Source organism: Meriones unguiculatus, chromosome 18 (genome assembly GCF_030254825.1).
Source record: "Meriones unguiculatus strain TT.TT164.6M chromosome 18, Bangor_MerUng_6.1, whole genome shotgun sequence".
Lineage (NCBI taxonomy): Eukaryota > Metazoa > Chordata > Mammalia > Rodentia > Muridae > Meriones > Meriones unguiculatus.
The window spans coordinates 16,319,277-16,340,255 of NC_083365.1; the positions used below are offsets into that span (position 1 = coordinate 16,319,277).

Here is a 20,979-nt window from a genome sequence, read left to right on the forward strand (position 1 = left end):
AGCGAAAGAGCTCTTGCCGACATCTTCAGAGCGGATGAGGGCAGAGCCCACTCCACATTTTAGTATAGTTTTGAATAGTCTCAGCTACCCCCAACTTAAGATTGTTTTTAAGCGCAACTGGCCATCACGAAGTAGTTTTTACCAAGTTTTTGGCCTGTTTCAAAGAGTGACTCTAAAAAAAAAATTAAATACAGTATTCACACCTTATCAGTGTGTGTAATGTCTGTGTAGATTCTGTAGCGACTGCTAAATGAAGATGTGGCACAAACACAGAGGATTCCCAGTGAGCACACAGTTCACGGCAAAAGGCATCAGTCCAGCGACATACTTCCGTGTTGGTGTAGACCTACCAATAGCCCGCTCGATGCAAGAGCAGACCCAGGTGGAGAATTTTATTGTAGCGTCACACAACAGTAGTTGTGCCACATGATTGGTTGACACGGCTCACGAGGCACTTCCAGCTTTTGACATCCTGTGTGTTGTCCCATAGTTGTTATCTCCAGCTCATCGAGGGCCTGCTCCTTTATTTAGGAGCTATAAGTTCCCTTCACTCTTACTGCTCTTACCTGCTGCAAACTCAAAGAAGATGCCTTGATTTATTACTATTATTATTATTATTATTATTATTATTAATTATTAGTGTTTTTTGTTTGTAATTGTTGTGTTTCTCTGGAAAGTAAAAAATGGCTAGGGAGAGCGTGATATTCATCAAGCCTAGGATGGTCAGTGTTGTGGGTCATTACCATAGAAAGGACCTTCTTCCATCTAACAGACAATGAAATGCTAATCTTGCTGTTTAAGAACTGCCAAGCCTCTAATGAGAAAGCTCTTTGGAGCAGTCCCTGGAAAGGGGGGACTGAGAGGAGCCACCAGCAGAGCGCTGATTAAGAGGCGGCTGGTCATTTGGGTGAAGACATGAGAGTAATGGATTTCACCCAGACAGAGTTCCCTCAGTTGCTTTGTTACAAAAATGTTCGCAGGTGGGTGGATCAGGGTTAAAGGTTGCCACAGAGTCCTCAGCTCAGGCTCCTTCCCTTTTCGCCTGGCCTTCCGTACCCCATGGCTTCCTTCCTTGGGCTCTCCAGGGTTGCTGTACCGCTGCTGGAGTATTCACCGTCAGGGTAGGAGAAGAGAAGGCAAAAAGCTGCGCTTCGCTAATTTCCCTGCCGAATGACATCCTCCTAAATTTGTCTTCCTGATCCCAAGACAGGACGCTGAAAAATGGTTGTTCCAAAGCTGATAACAGTTGGGGGTTGCATTTCTTATATGGATTCAAAAAATGTTGAAGCTGGGGGTGTGGGTGTGGCACAATGGGGGAGTGTTTGCCTAGGATGCACAAAGCCCTAGGTTTGATCCTCAGCACCACACACACACACACACACATACACACACACACACACACTGAAAACACAGAAACAAAGGGCAGAATAATAGCTACCTGAATGAGGAAGGATGGAGACAGGGAGATGGATGTCAGAGAATACAAATTTGCGGGTCAGCAGGATGAGCAGGTCTCAAGCTCTGGCAGTCAGCACGGGGCTAAAGTTAGTCATTTTGTATCGGATACTGAAAATTTGCTAAGCGGGTAGATTTCATAGCTCTCGCCAAACACTGGGGGAGACTGCCAACAATGTTAACCTTTTAGTCGGGCAGAATTGTCTGCCTCAGTTCTTCAGTGAGAGAATGAGGGAACTTTCCAGAAGACGGGGTATTTCAGAGGAATGTTAAAGAAAATGGTTCCTCTTTGGAGGGTGCAGGCTTACGCCAGCTTGCTGTCACCTGCTTTTCATGGTTCCCACTGCTTGATCCATGAATGCTGTGAGTCAGGGGTCATACCTATAGGTTTGGAGCATAGGCAGCTGGGGAAGGAGAGAAACTGCCTGACCTCCATGAGAGTCAAGTTTGAGACGGACTCTTCCTTCCTTACGACTCCCTGACCTCACTCCAGACCTGGAGTTGTACTTGAGCATTTCTTCTGTGTTAGTTACTCTTGTCATTGCTATGACAAAATGTCCGACACGGGAGACTTAAGAGAAGAAAGGTTTATTTGGGCTCACCATTAAAAAGGCTTATGGTCCATCATGGCAGGAGGCCTGGTTGGAAGGGTCATGAAGCAGCTGGTCCCAGAGTGTCACAGGTTAGGAAACAGAAAGGCTCACTTCCTTCTACCCTGTGTAAGGAGCCCTGGACCCCAGCCCCTAGAGGGCTGTGGCCTGAATTGCAGGTGGGCAACCTCACAGCAAAGCCTCTTTGCAAACACCCTCGGAGGCAAGGCCAGAGGTATGTCTCCTGGGTGAGTCTAAGCCCAAGCAAATCGTCCCTGAAGATCAACTGCCACACGCTTGAGCTGTCGATGACTTACACTGAGCTATGTTTCTACAGACTTGAAACTCAGTGTCATAACCAGTAATACTAGCGAGCCAGCTCACATTGAGGGACTTTAGAGTTGAGAGGGGCAGAGAATGATGGCGGCACTTTAATCCCAGCCCTGGGAAGTCAGAGGCAGGGGCATCTTTGTGAGTTCTACTTATGAAGCTGCAAGCCAACCAGGGCTACGTCGTGATTCTAGCTCAAAGCGGACAATAAAAACAAATGAACAAACAACAAAGAGAAGACCCTAAACACAAAACAGCCATAGCCAGCCAACCAAAAAGAGACAGAGAGCTTCTTTGTACCTTTTCTTTCTCCTCAGCTAGAAAGTGATTTTTTTTTCTCCCTCTAAGGAGTATAAACTAAAAAATTATGCAATTGAATCTAAGGTCCTAATTGAGATTCACTCTGAAGGTGCTGATCTAATAGGGGCCATTATTTGAGTCCAAATCACAATTGTAGGGTAGACTCGTTGGGAACTCTCTGTCTTTGGTAAAAGAACAACCTGACAAGCTTCCATGCTCCGTTAGGACCCAAAGATAGTGACATTGTTCAGGTCACTTCCTGCTTCAGAAGCACAAAGGGTTTGTGACTGAAAGTGGGATTTTTGCTTATTTGGTTTCAATCACATTTATTTATTTAGTGTGTGTGTAAAAGTGTGCGCATGTATGTATGTATGTGTAAGCATGTGTGTGTGCTGCGTGTGCCCATGTACATGAGCTTTTCGCCTGTGTGTGGAGGTTAGGGGACAAACAGCTCGCTCCTTTAGTGGATCCTCCTGGAGACTGAATTCAGGCTATCAGACTTGGCTTCTAGCGCCTTTCTCTGCTGAGCCGTCTCAGGCCCAACACTCCCTGTGTTTGAGTACTGAGTAGCGAGAACATCCTTTCTGAGGTGCAATCGCAGTGAGGTCCATGACGCTGTCGCTGTTGAAGGCCTGGGTCCTGCTGCACACTCCACAGTAGCTTTCGGACTTACACAAACGGAGGCTCAGTCCTGCTTATAGGAAGATGTGAAATTGCTAAAGCTACCCAGACATACAGAGAGGGCAGATGTTACCTCCTACTTCCAGGAATGAGGTCGGACCTGACTCGTAACTAAAGACAAATTTATCTGAATTAGGCCTTGCCAGCTTTGTTTCCCACCATTCCCAGGGACTGTGAACTTACCCTGGCCTCTCCTCTTTCCAGGTATGGTCAACGACGTCACTGAGCGTGCTCAAGTCTATAATACCCTTACAATCACTCTTCTCCTTAGCTGACCTTTCATTTCATTGACACACAGATTCCTACAAGCAAAAGCAAAGCAAAATCCTCATGTCTTAGGGAGCTTTTCTCTCTCTCCCCTTTGCTTAGATGCATCATGCTTTTTTTTTCGTTTTTTTGTTTGTTTTGTTTTTTTGTAGAGGAGCTGGAGTGAATGATCTCCGAGTTTCCTCCAAGCTTGGCCTTCCCTTCAGCCTACCACCAGAATCAGAGTCCACTACAGAACACTCACGTTTCCTTTGAAAAAAACAAAACAAAATGATGGGTGGCAAGTGCCTGGGCTGCAACTCTGCGAAGACACGTTGGCCATTTTCTTTTTCAGGGAAATCATCTAAGAGGAAGACTGGCTGAGTGTCATTCAGCACTTTAGGGCCCCATGGGAGAGCTATTGGCGTGAGGCATAGTCTCAGCATTGTGAAGCCGGCCATCTGTGCAGGGCTTCCGTGCTTGAGCTTGGGATATGGTGAAAGAGAAGCTGGCGCTGTCCTCATGCTCTGCTGAAGACACTGTATTTCGTTAAACCCAGCAACTGTTAACAGATGACTAAGCTTTTTCCAATTGTCCCATTTCGCTGATGTGTAACTAGGTGATAGCCACAGCTCTTTGTTTTGATGTGATTTTGTTGTTGTTGTTTCTTTGTTTTGTTTCGAGACAGGGTCTCTGTGTAAACCAAGCTGGCCTGGAACTCTTGAGTGCTCAGATTAAAAGTGTGCGTCATCATTCCTCGTGTAGGAACAGTATAATTTAGCTATACCTACTGGCAGCCGAGCCCACAGGACTCCATATGATTGCATGCACAGGAGCAATGTTTTATAGGTGAAAGGCTCTTGAAGGCCAAGGGTACAGACACTTCTGGGCAGGAATGACGAATGGAAGAGGTTGCTGGTATCCCTAATGTCCCTTTGCCTCGAACAAGCACTAGCAAAACTTATCCTTTGAGCATACAAGGTTGTTGTTTCGTTTAGTTTTGTTTTTTTAGGTATTACTTGATACAAGCACATACTCTAGGCCCCCACTTTTCAAGGCCGAGTCAGATTTGTGGATACAGGGCATAATTATTTTCTTCAAGGGCTTAGAATTGAGCGATAAAGTCATATTAAAAAGCTGTTCCCTTTAAGCAGTTAGGGGTTGTCAGGAGAGATCATACACACACACACACACACATCATTATTGGTTCTGTTTCATCCCAACTTAATTAAACAAGTATACGGGATATAATTGGTAGGTCATTCATTCATTAAGCTATCGGAATAATTAACTGAGTTATGATATTGCCTTGGTTACAGAAACAACAGTGTTGAGGCCATGGCCAGAAAGAAAAAAAAAATAACATGATGGACACACAGGGACACTCAGACAATAGTCATGCATTTCTTTTCTATAGCCCTTAGCACCTGCCTCTGGGCCTGCCTCTTTGCTGCTCTCTCATGGGCCGCACACGTGCCGGTGCTTTGTATCTGGGCCTGGTAAGCTTGGAATCCCTGTAGCATGCCCGAGAATCACACTGGGTATCTGACCAGCACGGTGCTGGCTTTTTGCCTAACCTTTCAGAGCAAAGGACATCCAGCAAGTCTCTCCTGGGGAACAGATTAACTTCTGTGAGTCACTGCTTTTCCATCTCATTTATGATTCATGACCCTTGCTGTATTTTTAGCTTTTATTTATTCGGGTCTCAGAAGTGGGTTGGAAGGAAATGTAGTTTGGAACCTCACAGAAGGATTAGGAGAAATTGGTGTCGCCTTTAAGCTAGGGTTGGCTGAAACCCGGTAATCACAGTCAAGCATTCAGCAAAGGTTCAGAAAACCCACTGTGGCTCCACACTGTTCTGTTTTCTGAGAATCAAGGACTTCGGAAGACCCAGCTTCCACACTCAAAGAGTGGGAGAGTGCATGGAACGGTTCCTCAGGAAATGAGTGGATTCGAATCCCTGTTGACTGCCCCTCCCCCCCCCGCCATCTCCAGACTCCAGTCTCACTGCACTATGCGGAGGTGTGAAACACCCTTACTCTTGTCCTCAGCTCTCCTATATGTTGTGCCCACTGCCTGGGGACCCCTGTTACCCCTCTTCCAACCTTCCCCGCTCGCCTTTCCTGACTCCCTGCTATGCCTCTTCTCTGAGTAATCTCCTCCTACTACACAGCCCCATAGCACACCAGCCTGCTGTTGTCATGCCCTCTAGACAGGGCTCTTGACTGAAGCCCCTACACAGAAGTTGAGGCATCTTCCTCAGCTCTCCAGACAAAGCAGGTGGAACTGAAGATATCCAGGAAGAGCACTGTCATCCCAACACAAGACCACTGTTCGCTGAGTCCTCACCATAGGCAGAATACACAAAACTGCCCCACAATTGAATAGCTAGTACATGCAAAACTCAGGTCAAATCCAACCCTGCCTGAGTTTTTTGTTTTGTTTTGTTTTGTTTTGTCGAGACAGGGTTTCACTGTGTAGCCCTGGCTGTCCTGAAACTCATTCTGTAGACCAGGCTGGTCTCAAACTCAGAGATGCACCTGCCTCTGCCTCCTGAGTGCGGGATTAAAGGTGTGTGCCGCCGCCCAGCTAGCCTGACTTGAGTTTTCAAGTCCGTAATTCTTTAAGACTCCATGTGACAGTCTCACTTCTTTTTCATGCTACCCCTGTCAGGGCCAGTCAGCTTGTTCAGTGCATCATCTCAGCATTTCTTCCTCCCGCTGTGGAGACACACCACACTGGCCAAGGCAACATTTGGTATCATTTTCACTCGTCTGCCAGGGCTGACAGTAACAACCGAACTGTAAGAGGAAAGAAATAGGACAGACCACTGTCGTGTGGTGTCATCGGCCATTCAAAGGGGGTAACAGAGTAAAATCCAAGAGCAGGGAAGGAGAAAGTTGGAAATGTTTTTGGATTGGCACTGATGACTCCCATTATACAAAAGAAAGCAGCGGAGGAAACAGAAAGATAAAAATAAAAGAAGGCCCCTGTGTCTAGAGGAATGAGAGTCTTCAGGGAATAAGAAAGGCCTGCCTTTCTAACCACAGGCCTCTGATTTAGCAGCTGCTGCCATCAATTATTCAGTTGCTTCCCCCCCCCCCCTTAAATGAGCACTTTTAAAGCCTTTTCTCCTCTGAATGTATTAATTCTTTGACACACCGGGGGATTCCCCTGCCTCCATCAGGAGAGAGCCAGGAGAGAGCCAGCAGTCAACTGATATCACAAGCCTAAGTAGGGCACCCTCTGCAAGCCAGAACCTCAATTCACATTTGCATTCCTGAGCCTCCAGTCCCTGAAGGTTGGTTTCTCCCAGAACAGCGATAGCACTCACACAGTCTCCTTGGATTAGGCCTTTACACATTGATAAAAATCTCTTAATAGCTGGGTCTGGGCACAGTGCCACAAAGACTTGCTTTAAGGTATTAGTTGCAACTTTTGAATTTTAATCACAAAATCAAAACCATTGAAAAGAAGATACAAGGCCTGGGACTCTCTACAGAGACCACACGAGAATTTCTGTCAGAGGGAAATTCACCTTTGTCTGCTCCAACTCCTGCTTTTTTCGAACACGAAGGATGGTTGGTATAAGGTGGAACTGAAGACATATTTACCATCGTTGGTGGCTAAGTTCATGTTCTGATGCCGGAGTTGTCAGAGCCTCTGTACCAGGGGTGCTGCCAGCCTAGCTTTAGCCTGTCCTTAGTGGGCCAACCAAAGAGACGAGGCAGTCATGGAAAACAGCAAGCAGACCTATTTGGCCACATTGGTAAAAGGTATGAATAAAGAGGATCCAGACTTCCCGAAGTCCTTCTTCAGGGTCGTGGCATTAGGTTTGTGTGTGGGTGGAAGGCAGGAAGTATGCACAACCAAGGGAGATGTGCTCTTTCCCATCACTGGTCACCACTGGCTCAGTTCTCAGCCAGTGGTCTGAGAACTTGTCGGAACTGTGGGGAATCTCTTCCTGGGAGACGTGATCCTCTTCCGGCTGGCACCAGGCTTCAGCTTTTTTCTTCTCACAGCATGAGACTCTTGGGAAAATTCTATTTCCTGGGGTCCATTGGCTCAACCATCTGATCACCACAGGGAGGGCACAAGCATCTCTTCATTCCTGACAGGGCTGTCACACATTAACGTAATACTCAAGACGGGACAATTTGTAAGAGTAAACATTTTATTGGTGTGCGGCTCTGGAGTCCGGAGAGTCCAGGAACATGGTGCTGACATCTGCTCACATCTGGCCAGATCCACCTTGCTGTACCATAATGTGGTGGAGAGAGAACGACATGGTGAGACAGAGCTGCTATGCCAGTTTGAGGCCTATTGGATGACTAGGTAGAGGAGACACACAGGTCAGCATCTTTAACCTACAGATGCTTCTATAGCTGTTCCCACTCCTGGATTCATTTTCATTTTAAATCTCTCTCTTATTATAGCTCTTTTGGTATATGGGGCACTTCAAGAGGGTTTCACGATGAAGAAACCTCTATCTGATCCGGGACCCCAAGAACTGTTATTAATAGTTGTCTCATGGGTAAGATGTCATGATCTTGAGTTTAAAGCAGTGTCCAACATCAAAGTGTGTATATATACACCCTCCCCACACACACCCACGCACGCACCCACCCACCCATGCACGCACCCACCCACCCACGCACGCACCCACCCACCCACGCACACAGACACACATCTTACCGTTTTTCAAACATCAAAGTGTCTGTCTTGTACATTTTCATGGACCTAGAGGAATAGCATCTCTCTTACATGATAAAACTTCTTTGGGGCACGGTAGTGTCATGATACAGACAGCTTCAAACCTCAGAAGATCTGAGCTCTACATTCCCAGCCCCGTGATCCGTCAGCAGAGCACGGAGCCTCTGACAGAAAGTTTTTGCAGCTGTCAAAAGGGATTGTCCCCTTCCGTCGGTCCTGCCCCACTTTTTCATCCTGAGAATCAAGTGAAGCGATACTCGTGGGTCCATCCCTGTTTGTGCCAAAGCACAGGATAACATTGGATGATTGTTCAGCCCAGCCGCAGTAACAGAAAGAACCGCTTGTGGCTTCAATGTTGCTCCTAGGAGAGGTCAGAGCCCTGGTAATGCTCCCAGTGTGGTATTTGCCTCAGGGATGACCTCAAGTTGGGCGATTTCGGCTGTGTTCAGGTCTGTGGGCAGAGATGAAACCTCCCTCGGCTCAAACCATTTCTCATGTATAAGGGATTTTCAGTGGGAGTAGGATGGTTGGAACGAGGGAAGAAATGGCAGGCATTTTTGTCTTGCCCACTGGTCAACAGCGCCATTTTCAAATGACTTTGTAGCTTTCTATGCACAATCATAGGCAACCATTTCCCAGTTTATTAGTCATTTTAGGGTGGCAACAAGACTAAGATTTTTATTGTATACAAATTCTAGTTTCTGCCCCAAAGTTATTTTGTTTGAAGCATCCTAGGTTTTCCTCTGTCAAGGAGATACTCTTTTGAATCAACTTGAAACCTCACTTATATCTAATAAAACAACAACAACAACAAAAAACATCAGGAAATTATGCTTTAGATGTCACCAGCTCTGCTTACTTTAGGTAAACAAGGAGCCTGCTCAGTGGGGGAGGGAAACAGACAGGGATCTGGTCCCAGGATGACAGGCCTTCCAGCCCTAACCTTGACATTTGGTTTTGGATTTTAACTTGAGCATGAGAGCTGCCTCTTGGTAGAACAAGCAAAAGGCACAACTTACTTTTAGAGAGTTCCTTTTTTTTTTTTTTTTTTTTTTTGTGAGCATTAAGGACTCCAGATGGTTGAAATTCCCAGTATACCAAGACCCTGTTTGTAAATGAACAAACAAGTCCAAGTTTCTAAGCTTTGACCTTGGTGTAGAAAGAGGAGTTTTCAATTCATGCTTAGCTAAGAGAGAGAGAGAGAGAGAGAGAGAGAGAGAGAGAAGGCTCAATTTAATTAACCAAGATGCATTTGAGGAGCTGCTGGATGCCAGGCGGTACTCTAGGTGATGTTGCCAGAGCAATCCAGTTTTTCATTACTAATCTTCAAGTGAGGGAAACAGAAAATGGACCGATACGTATTCTTGTCAGCAATAGGGTGAAGAGAAACAGAAGGGGACAGAGAATGCAGGGGAGAGGAGATGGTGGCTTTCTCAGCTGTTACGTCACTCCTAAGAGAGGCAGTGCTTGTCAGTCCCAGGCGTCTTCTGGAGGGGAAACTCTGAGAGGCACATCTTCTCAGTCCAGGGGAAGCATTTTCCCGTCTCCTTTTGGAAGACCCATCTTTGAAATCAGAGCTGGCAAGAGAGCTCCAGGCAACCTAATAAAAGTTGCTTTTACAACCTAACTCCAGGGTCATGTTAACAGATGCTACACTCCTTTAAGAATGAGCATATTTTAGGTGGTCCAGGCAGGATGCAGGCTATTTTGAGACTTCCTGAACATCATTTCTTGGCAAATTCCTTGAAATAAATCATGTATTGCACTGTCAGAGGTGCAAGGCAGAATGATGACTAAGATCCACCCCTCCCCCCACCCCCCACCCCCGTCCTTGAGAAGCCTGTGGTAGAGCTGGGGCTTGATCACTGTAACAAACTGCAGCCTCGCTGGCTCGGCGCAGCACGATAGCGTGACCTAGCGTGACCAAAATTCTCTGGGACCCCAAAGGGCAAGCCGAGAACGCTGCCTCCAGGGCACTGGGTAACATTTCAGAGGATGATAACTTCTCATTCTTGGTTCATTTATTCATTATTCACTCAGACCTCAGTGGTTTATTCTGGGATCAGGTAATACCTGCAGATGTTGTTCTCTTGGTCTCTCAACTTACTCAAACTACACCGTTCAGTAGGGTTTATTTTTGTGTACCCATAGAGCTGTACAGCCTTTCTTTACCAACTTTAGCCCATTGTTATCAGCTCTGAAGGAAACTGCACCTGCCGGCAGCCATACACCGGCCCCCAGCCTTCCCAGCTCTGGTTCCTAGCTGTTAATCTAGTGCAGGGAGACAGAAAACAGACAAACGTGGTATTTTCAGCAATAGGTGAGAAAGAGAAGAGGGAGGAGGATGGAGGGGAGGGAAGATGGCAACAGTCTGGTTATTTTGTATAAACAAAATTATACGAGGTGCATTTTTTTTTTATTGCCACTGCTGTTTCTCCCCTCAGAAATTAATGATTTCAGAGTTCATTTATGTTATAGCCTGCTTCCACACCTCATTCCTTTTCATTCCTTTTCAGTCCATATTGGGACATGGTTCTAAGTACTTTCTCTAACACATCAGTTGATGGACATTGGGATGCTCCTAGTTTGAGGCTATTATGAATACAACATCTATGAACAGTTAGGTGCACTTCCTGTGTGGTGTATTTCAGTTTTCCTGCACCTTTTGTAGGTGTGGGAATGCTGGTTCATACACTTACTCTTTAATTTTCTTGAAGCGCTGCTCAGCTTGCTTCTCCTCAGGGCTGCAGCATTTCACACTCTCAGTTGTGTGTGGCCGTTCCAATTTCTACACATCTTTACTAATATTTACTTTCTGTTTATTTTTTAATTATGCCTCCCAGTGGGTACGAAGTGGCACGTTCTCTAACAGTGAGCCATGTTGAGTAGCTTTCTATATTCTTACTGGCCGTTTAAACATCATCTCTGGAGTAATTTTGAACTCGGACTGTCAGGCTTGCCAGCAGGGGCTCTTATCCCTGAGCTGTCTCACTGGCTCATCTCAGAGGTTTTGAAAGCTTCCCCAGTGAGTCTAGGGGTTGGAAAACATTTGCCCAGGCCAGGAAGAGCAGGAATCGTTGATTACAGAGAAAACAGAAGGGACGAGAAGAAACCAGCGAAGGGCACTGAGGAAAGGTGGTCGAAAGAGAGAGACAAACTGAGCAGCATGACAAACAAGAGCCAAAGTCTCTCCTTCCTTCTCTTGTGTGTGTGTGTGTGTGTGCGCGCGCGCGCGTGTTTTCCATTGAGGAGGACTAGAAATAGTTTAAAGGTGGCAGGAGACTCCTGCAGTGTCTCCTTGCTGGCATGGTGGCCTCTGCTGTGGTTGGGCATCTGCCTCCAGGGCAGCCTCTTTATGTGGTACTTGATGACGGTCTTCAGTGTTTCCTTCTGAAGTGTTTTCCTTTTCGTCTTATTTCACACTTCCCAACTGCCTATCTCTTACATTTCTCTCACATGAGCATAGCAGTTTTCCCTACTCTGAGCTCAGGGGTGGTTGATTGTAAAAACGGTGTCCTACGTTATGATTTATTGCCTTGATAAAACACCCTGACCAGTACAAACCTGGGCGGGGAAAGGCTTTGTTTTAGCTTACAGTTTAGAGTCTATTGTTGAAGAAATCCAGGGCGAGAACACGAGGGAGGAACATGGACACAGGAACCGAGTCAGGAACCTTAGAGGAACCCTACCTCCTGGCTCATTCTCCTGACTTGCTCAGCCTGCTTTCTTAGATAAGCCAGGCCCACCTGCCCAGGGGTGGCCCCGCCCACATTGGCTGGGCCCTCCCACATAAGTCACTTATCAAGAAAATGTACCCCCCACATGGGCTAATATAATGGAGGCAGTTTCTCAACCGAGTCTCCCTTTCCCCAAGTGACACCAGTTTGTGTCAGGTTGGCAAAAACCAACCATCACAGAAGGGGCTTTGCTGATGGTTAAAAGTCCGTAACTCTTGTTAATAAGCTTTGGACCCTGAAAGAAAAAAAAAAAATTAAGCCTTTTAATTTATTTTTTAATTCTAATACTACAGACTTACTTAGAAAAAAAAAAGCCAGTCCTACTGTTTCAGTGATTCTCAGGGCCCACCAAAGGGACCCACATCTCACGTGAAAATATGGATTCATTTTCACTCTGCCTTCATTGACCGAGCAGTCACCATCATAGACCCTATCACATCACTGTTACTTATCTGGATAGGCCAAAGGAAAGGAGTGGCAGCCACAAAGGGCCAGGATCCTCCCTGCTTGCCTTTACTGCCATGCAGAGTCACAGCAATCAGCCCCAGACTCCAGGGCAGGGGCTCTCAGCCTTCCTAATGCTGCGACCCTTTAATATAGCTCCGCACATTGTGGTGACCCCCAACTATAGAATTATTTTGTTGCTACTTCATAACTGAAGTTTTGCTACGGTTATGAATCGTAATGCAAATATCTGATGTACGAGATATCTGATAGGTGACCCTAAAGGGGTCATGGCCCACAGGTTGAGAACCACTGCCCTAGAGTAAACTGAGTCTGCCTCAGTGAAGGAATGAATGAGAAGAAGCCAAGCACTTCTGACTAGGCTTCAGGTGTTCTGTTGTCTATTCCGACAGAGGTAATGATGGTTCACCTCTAGAAAGAGAGCCAGCTCATTCTTTTGGCGGCTGCCCTTGTTTTAGGAACTGAAATTAGGTGTTACATGGATCTGCATTTAATGACCGAAGGGCGGTATTGTCATCTCTGGTTTATCCTAACAAACTAAACTTCTCCCTCAGGCATCGTCATTCAGAAACTCTTTACTTACGAGGTTCAGAAGTTCCTAAACAAAGAAACAGATTGTTTTTAGGTGCTGCTCTCTCCAGCTCCACTGGGGCTTAGAAGTGGCAAAAATCCATTGTGGCTTCCTCCACATGTCCCCAGCTTTGGAAGGGAATTGTCCTCACTGACGGCCACCTCTTCGTGGCTCCTTTTCTTTAGAACCTTGTGTTGTATCAGAGAGAGACTGTGTCATCACTCCAACACTGATGGCTGTGTGAATTGCCATGGAGGTTCGCTTGAAGAGAAGGGATTCCCATGTTGTAGAAAATATAAATGACTACCTAATAACGTTTATTACTAAAAGCCTATAATTATTGCGGTAGTATTATTTTCTAACTAATACCGTGTCAATAAAAGACACAGACTCATGTTGTATTTAAGTAAGCCTTATTTCACCTGGGGCTGGGCAGATATTACCCCCTAATCTACCTGTTTCTTCTCAATCCCACATCCCATGCCATTTGTTTTAGTCATTCCTCTCTGAGCTACTTCCTACACAATATCCCCGTAAATACTTGCACATGCTTTCCATCCATGCTGTCCTCTCCACGGGATTCTCAGAGTTCACTCCTCCAGGCCCACATGGTTTCAATCCCATGGTGACAACTCCCCTCCTTCTTGTCCTCCTGCACCTGTCCCCTCCTCCTTCTTCCCATGATCCTCTCCAACTGAGAGAACCTTGGCCACGCCTACCTTACTTCCGCTCTCCCCAGGTGTGTAGGCATTTATTTAGCCAATCAGGGTTTTTTGGTGTATGTGAGCAACTGCTCCTAAAGGTCAGCAAGCAGACTTCAGGGGGCAAAATAATTAACAATCAAATAGAAAGTACCAGACCATGCTGTTACATTCCCATAACAATGCCTGGGCCTGCCTTAGAAGGAAGCAGGTAGGAGGTGTTAACTAAAGTGTGTGTGGCTAAGAAGGGAGCCTTGGAGATGACCACCTCTCTTTCCTCCCTCTTAAACCCTTCGCCTTATTGATGGATGGCCTGAATCCTCTGTTAGTGAACCATCCCCACTGAGATGAGAATCCCATCGCTCTCACTTTACATGCTCCCTTACATGGGTCTTGGACCTCATTAGCCTTGGGATGTCTGTCCCAGCTGATCGTCTTTGCTCTTTGTCACCTGCTCTTCAGACATGCAGTGGACTTGCCTTTCCTCTCAGGCTCCATCATTACACTCCACCACAAATTCACCTGTCTGGGATGGTTGTCTCCAGGGCCTGAAGTGGAATAAATATTCTACTTGTGGAGCATAATGCCAAGAGATCCAGACACCTGCCAGTGGAAACATCCCCACCTATGACATGTATATATATGTATATGTATATATATATACATACATATATATTTATGTGTGATGATTAGTGATACCAACGTCATAGAATCTAAATTGCCTGTGAGGTGGACCTTTGGGCATGTTGGGACAGAAGGTACAGTTATCTTGATAGCATTGAGATGTGAAGACCTGCCTGCCGTGGGTGGCCCCATTCTCCCTAGCTGGGATTCTAGATATCATACTTGTGACAAAGGAAGCTGGGCACAATCGTTTATCATTCTCTGTGCTATGAATGCGATCAGGTGCTTTCAAACTCCTGCTGTCTCGATTTTCCCACCAACACTATACCCTTGAACTGAGAGCCAAAATGCAACCTTTCTCTCTTAAGCTGCTTTTGTCGGGGTATTTTATCATAGCAGCAGAAAAAGGGACCCACGACTTTTTCTGAGACCTTGGTGTTCCTATTTTCCTTTAGGACAGGATGGAGAGACTTTGCTAAACTTTCATCTCCCCCTGCTACTTCTCTTCTCTCTACCCATTTTAGGGGTACAATAGAAAAAATAAAGATAAAATAAATAAAGGTACATATAGCAGAGCACCAGATGCTTACTGTAGAGTAACAGAAGTGGTTTACTTCCTTCCTTCTTCCTTCCTTTCTTCCTTCCTTCCTTCTTTCCTTCCTTCCTTTCTTCCTTCCTTTCTTTCTTCCTTCCTTCTTTCCTTTCTTTCTTTTCTTTTCAGTGTTTGCTGGGTACTGTTGGGTTCTGGGCACAGTCTCAGGCCCTTCTTTGTACAGTGCTTACAGTCAAGGAAATAAGCAAGCAAATTGATAGATAAACCTGGTACTCAGTGGCGTGGAAGAGACAGGTAAGAGTTGTGCTCATGAGCAGCAGGGGATGACCTAAGGACATTCCATGTTAATGAAAACCTGAAGGATGAAGAAGAATTAGACCTGTAGAGTGAAGAGAGATAGGTTAGTCATGGAGAATGGCAGGTGAGAAGCCCTGCCATTGGGAAGAGCTGGGTAGATTTAAGGACAAGGATGGAGGCCAACATGATATTAAAGTATGAGAATGAGGCACCTAGTAAGGGAAGCAAAGAAAAAGCAAGGTCTAGGCATTGATACTAATGGCTTTGTTTTGGTAATAGATATGAAGAGATTTAAGCAGTGAGGGTAAGTTATTAATATATTTTTATTTTTTTTAGAAATCCCTGTGTTAGAGCATATAGTTAGAAAATGTAGTGCCTGTCACTTTTCAGGATGTACAGATAGGTCAGTGTTGAGTTAGTGATTTATAACTGTCAGGGAAGGCACCACCTCAGCACCAGGTAGGTCTCTTGGAGAATAGGAAGTGTAGCCCAGGCCTGTCCCCCAACTTGTGTGTAGACGATATTCTTCCCAAGACTGGCGTGTAGGCAATGGAATGAATGAGTCGGGTTCCGGGGCGAGGAGGCTGGAGAGGACCGTACAGTCAGAGCAGCCGAGTCTCAGGCAGTCCTTTCCATCTGTCTCACTGTGGCGCGTGGACCCTGGCATCCTCCTTCACCACGGTTCTGAGACGTGTTTCCCGACAGAGCCCTCCACCAACCTCCCTTCTTCTAGTCAGCCTCGCGCCTCGATCAGTCCCAGGCTGCAGACATTTTATTTCCCTGCAGTGCCTGAGCCTTAGGAAGTATATAGATGGCGTGTGTGTGTGTGTGTGTGTGTGTGTGTGTGTGTGTGTGTGTGTGTTGGTATCGAGAGCCCATGAGGAGTAAAACTGGGGCATCTGGCTGAAGATGTCTCCCCAACACCAGACTTATGGCAGCAACTGAAAGCCAACCCGGTTTTGGGGTGAGGCATCTATAGAATCCATTCAGAAATATTACCAAGAAAGGATCTGGAGAGCGTCCCCCCCCATCTCCCCATCACCAAGGGAGGCTGGATAGCTTCCAAACGACAGCCAAACAGGAAGCATCTCATTTCTGAGGACCCGAGAGCCCTTTCATTCACACCACTTGGCACTCATAACCTTTCCAAGGCAATTTTCAGTGTAGCACTCTCCAGAGTCAGTTGCTGCTCTGCAGGAGGATCCCACGGCTTTACCTGCAGAGATGCTTAGAAAGCTGTGACTGTGTCCCCCCCCCCCCTTGTCCCTCCCTCTGCTTTGTCCTGCTCTGCCCTCTTGGGGATGCTGAATTCAATTTTCAGCTGTCAGCCCGTTACTTCCTGGCTCCCCAAACTGATGTCTTGCAGTCAATGGGCTCCAAAGCAATTCATAACCTTCTTTTCCTGTCCCTCCTGGTCCTGTTAATGGCACTCCAGGTTCCCCTGTGCCCCGGCTGGAAGCGGCTGAGTCATCCTTGACTCACTGTTTTACTCTATGTAGCTGAATTAACTGCTGAATCCTGTGGTTTTCTTTCCGTGATGTCACTTAAATTTGTCTTCTCCTCCTCATCGCTACCATCCCTCCTCCAAGTGGGCTGGCATTACTTTCCCCTCTGAGGGAACATCCTACTGCATACTCTCACCGTGAGCCGCCCTCACACTGATGTAAGCCTCTTTACCCACATCTCTGATTTGGCTCTCTCTTCATTTTAAAAGTCACAACTCCTATTCCAATACTCCCTGTTCAAGCTAAACTTACCAAGCATTGTTTTGGGGCGAGATTTTTTTTTTTTCGTTTGAACTACAGTGATCTTCCAAAAGATGGTAAGACCTTCTAAATGTCACTACATTCTGTCTTTTGTGCATTTTTATGCTTGTTCCAGTGCTTAGGAGATTGGAGAGTCCCGTGTTATTCGTCTCCTATTTATCGTAGCTAACTCTGACATTTGTGCAGTTATGCTTACTAGGCATTGTCCTAAAAAGCGTTCTACATTTGAAATAATTTAGATTTTGCAATAATTCTAACTGTATTTTCATTTTTTTAGAAAAAAATATTTATTTATTTATTTATTTATTTATTTATTTATTTATTATTTATGCAGTGTTCTGCCTGCATGTGTGCGTGCAAACTAGAAGAGGGCACCATAGATGGTCGTGAGCCACCATAACCATTGGTTGCTGGGAATTGAACTCAGGATCACTGGAAGAGCAGCAGTGCTCTTAACCCCGGAGCCATCTCTCCAGCCCCTGTATTTTCATTTTTCCCCTAGGACAAAAGCCGAGTTTGGGCCACTAGCTGGGGTTTTAAAATGGAGATGGGGCAAAGCCAGTGGGCGAGCCTGCGCCACACACAACGTGAAGACCGCAGATGCACACTTCCAACCTCGGAGCCCAACGTCATCCCTGCCTCCCGCGTTCCCAACACTCGAGACTGTATTTACATTGTGCTTAGTCGATGTTTTGTAGCCAAAGGGACGTATTTGCCCATTGGCGGTCAGAAACACTGACACAGGCGATGGGCCCACCCGTAGCTCTCTCGGGAGCTGTTGTGGGCGCTGCCCAGGAAGTCACTGTGTAGCTCAGAGATTGCGTTGTGCTGGTCGTATTCTACCTCGTCTTTCCTTTTTTCTAGTACATGGGCTGCATTGAAGTGCTGCAATCAATGAGGTCGCTGGATTTTGGAATGAGAACCCAAGTCACAAGGTAGGAGAGTGAAACTGGAGGGACTCTGAGGGGCTGGAGTTTCAAGTCTCCCGAGGGTCTCTTATGACGTCTCCAAAGTCACCAATGTGGCTAGACAGGAGACGTGCCCCACAATCCTTGCGTGACTGGCTTTACCTCATTGTGTGAAAGCTTCAGACCTGTGTGGAAATGTGTTCGTGTTACAAGGTTTTTCATGGTTCAGTCTACAAAAATAACTGTTTTTCCAGATACCGAAACATTTAAAAGTGTGCCTAGAAATAAGGCATTAAGAGTCTCCAACACAGCCGGATGCAATGGCACACACCTGTAATCCCAGCACTCAGGGAGGCAGAGGCAGGCGGATCTCTGTGAGTTCGAAGCCAGCCTGCTCTATAAAGTGAGTCCAAGGACAGCCAATGCTAGACAGAGGAACCCTGCCTTGAAAAACAAACAAACAAACAAACACACACACAAACATATGGGTCTCCAACACATCAAAGAGGTTGCTCGAAATAAGATCAAGCAAGAATTTTTGACGTTATAAAGTCCAGGACACCCTGTTCAGTTGGTCCTTTACATGAGGTAGCCCTCCATTTTGTACAACGAAATGGGTGAACCTCCACCCGGAGTCACCCCACATAGCTTAGTGTGAGAAACCAGAGTCCTTGTAACGCAGGGCTGGAGTCCGGACCACCAGCACAAGGCCTGCTTTGTTAGGCTCAACTTTAAATCAAGGATGGAAAGAGAGACAAGGGACACCAACTTCCGGGAAAGCTGTGGTGGGAAGGATGAGGTGAGGGGAGAGGCTTGATCGATGGTTCAGAGTGAACGCTGGGGCCCTGTTGTAGGGGTCAGAGCCTTGCCACAGCTCCCATCTGGACCTGTGACTGGGAGCCACCTGCTTCAAGGTAAACATTCTCATTACGGAGCGAGAGTGACCTTCCCTGGTGCTCACCTCGTGCAGTTCTAGACATAGGAGTGTCCTGTTATCCAGAAGCCCGAGAATAAAAAGAGCTTCTCCCTAGCTAGGAGACTCACAGCATACAATAATGTGTTAGTTCCTGTGCTGTGGTTTAAAAAGAAAAAACACAACCTTATCTCAAAATGACCTGAGGTTATTTAGACCGGAATAGGTTTTTGATATACTAAAATGAGCCCATGTATCCCCCTGGGTTCCAGGAAATGCAGTGTAGGGGCTGCAGAGTTGGACTCTGTCTTCAGAAGCGTTCAATTCTGCCTTTCCGAGTTTCTCCTGACTCATCGATGGCATCCCTTTTAGAACCTTGCTTAGTAGTCATAACTGCACAAATGTCAGAGGACGCAAAAATAAACGGGAGAAGCGCGCAGAGATGTCTACTCTCTTAGGTGCTGCAATAAGCATATCAATGCACAAAACACAGAAGCCAGTGGCATCAAGAAGATCTTATCATCTTTTACGAGATGCCAAACAAATGACATAGGCTTGTGTCCATGACACCTACCTCAGTCCCGGGACTGAGGAGTTTGGTGGGTGTTTATGGACTAAATGTGTCTTTCTGCCTGGCTGCAGTTCCAGTGTCTGGAGGAAGCCACAGCAGTCTTCTTTTATACCCCACCTTTCACATTACAGCCTTTGTGCCATCCTCGAAAGGACATGGGTTCTAGACTACCTCCCACCCTTTTAACCTTCATTTCAACAATCCTACCCCTGAGAAAACCCCTTCCTGTAACCCTCCCTACCGACGCCAGGAAGAGGGTTGATTCTAGGTGCCTGGGTCGGGTGCACAGGATCAAAAAATTGCCAACTGTTCCGAGAGCCACGCTCTGAATGTGCCCCATTGATAGGCTGACGCTTATTCGATGGTGTGAGGGTGATCCGATCCGATGCCTTCTAGAGCTGCTGAAGACACAAAGACAGAGCTCTTCTTGTAAGCGGAACCAGTGCCCTTTTCAGAGAGGTACAGGGAGCTGCTGGCCGCTTCTTCAGTGTGGGAGTTAGGTAGCAGGGGGCTCTCTTCTACCCAGGAGACGTCGCCACACACGGAGGCTGCAGTGCCTTCACCCGGGACTTCCCAGCTTCCAGGACCACAAGAGATAAACTCGCATAATTTACACACTTCTCAGTTGCACTGTTTGTTAGAGAAGGAGCCCGAGGCTGAGACAGCAAGAGCTCACTTTGCGTTCATCCATCCGTTTACGCACAGACCCACTCTTTCACCTGAGGATTTGTAAAGGGATCACCAAGTACCCGACACTGCGTGAGCATTCCGGGCCCTGCTCATGCGGAACTTAACATTCAAGGTGGGAAACAGACTACTAAAGGGAAGTCACGACACAGCGGGTTTGCAGGCAACAACAGGTACCACTGCTCCATCAACAGTGCTCAGGAGACAGATGCGCAAGCAGGGTGCCAGCAGACTTTATTGTTTCCTAGCGATGCAGATACCGAAAAGCTATGAGAACGTTCAGAAGCACATGAAAGAAGAGACTGCTCACAGTTCCACTCAGAGTCGAAATCTGCTGTCATTTTGCGTCAGATTTTGTCTCTCCAGCTTTTACTTCTACGCACGAGATTTCAAAAATATAAACAGCGTCGGATAATAGCTCTCCCACACTGAACATTTTCCTGGTGCTCCGTTTTTGTTTTTGTTTTTTTAAATTGTGGTCAAATATATAAAACAGATTTACTCTTTTAACCATTTTTTAAGTTCAGGAAATATACGTTGATTCACACTGTTGTATAACCATTGCCAACATCCACCTCAGAATGGATTCCTCAGACTAACATCCTGTACCCATTAAACACTAACTCCCCACTTGCTTCCTCTGTACCCCACAGTGTCTGCCACGTTCTCTGCTTTCTGTCCATGTAGTCTCAACTAGATCAAATAGCTTAAGTGTTTGAAAAGTTTTTGAGTTGTTTTGCTAGTTTGCTCTGAACAGCAGTGTTTATAATCTTCCTTACTAGCCATACATTATTTTAAAATATATATTAAATATATTAAAAATATATATTAAAATATATCTATTAAATATATATTACATAGAATATATATT

General features: G+C 46.2%; 1 protein-coding gene across 1 annotated transcript in view; it reads left to right on the forward strand.

Annotated features, from left to right (window-relative positions):
- The window catches only part of Shc4 (SHC adaptor protein 4), a 94,727-nt gene that overhangs the window by 9,972 nt on the left and 63,776 nt on the right, over positions 1–20,979 (forward strand). Inside the window, exon 2 of the mRNA XM_060371480.1 lies at positions 17,894–17,964. Coding sequence (XP_060227463.1) covers positions 17,894–17,964 — 71 coding nt within the window. The remainder of the gene's footprint in view (positions 1–17,893; positions 17,965–20,979) is intronic.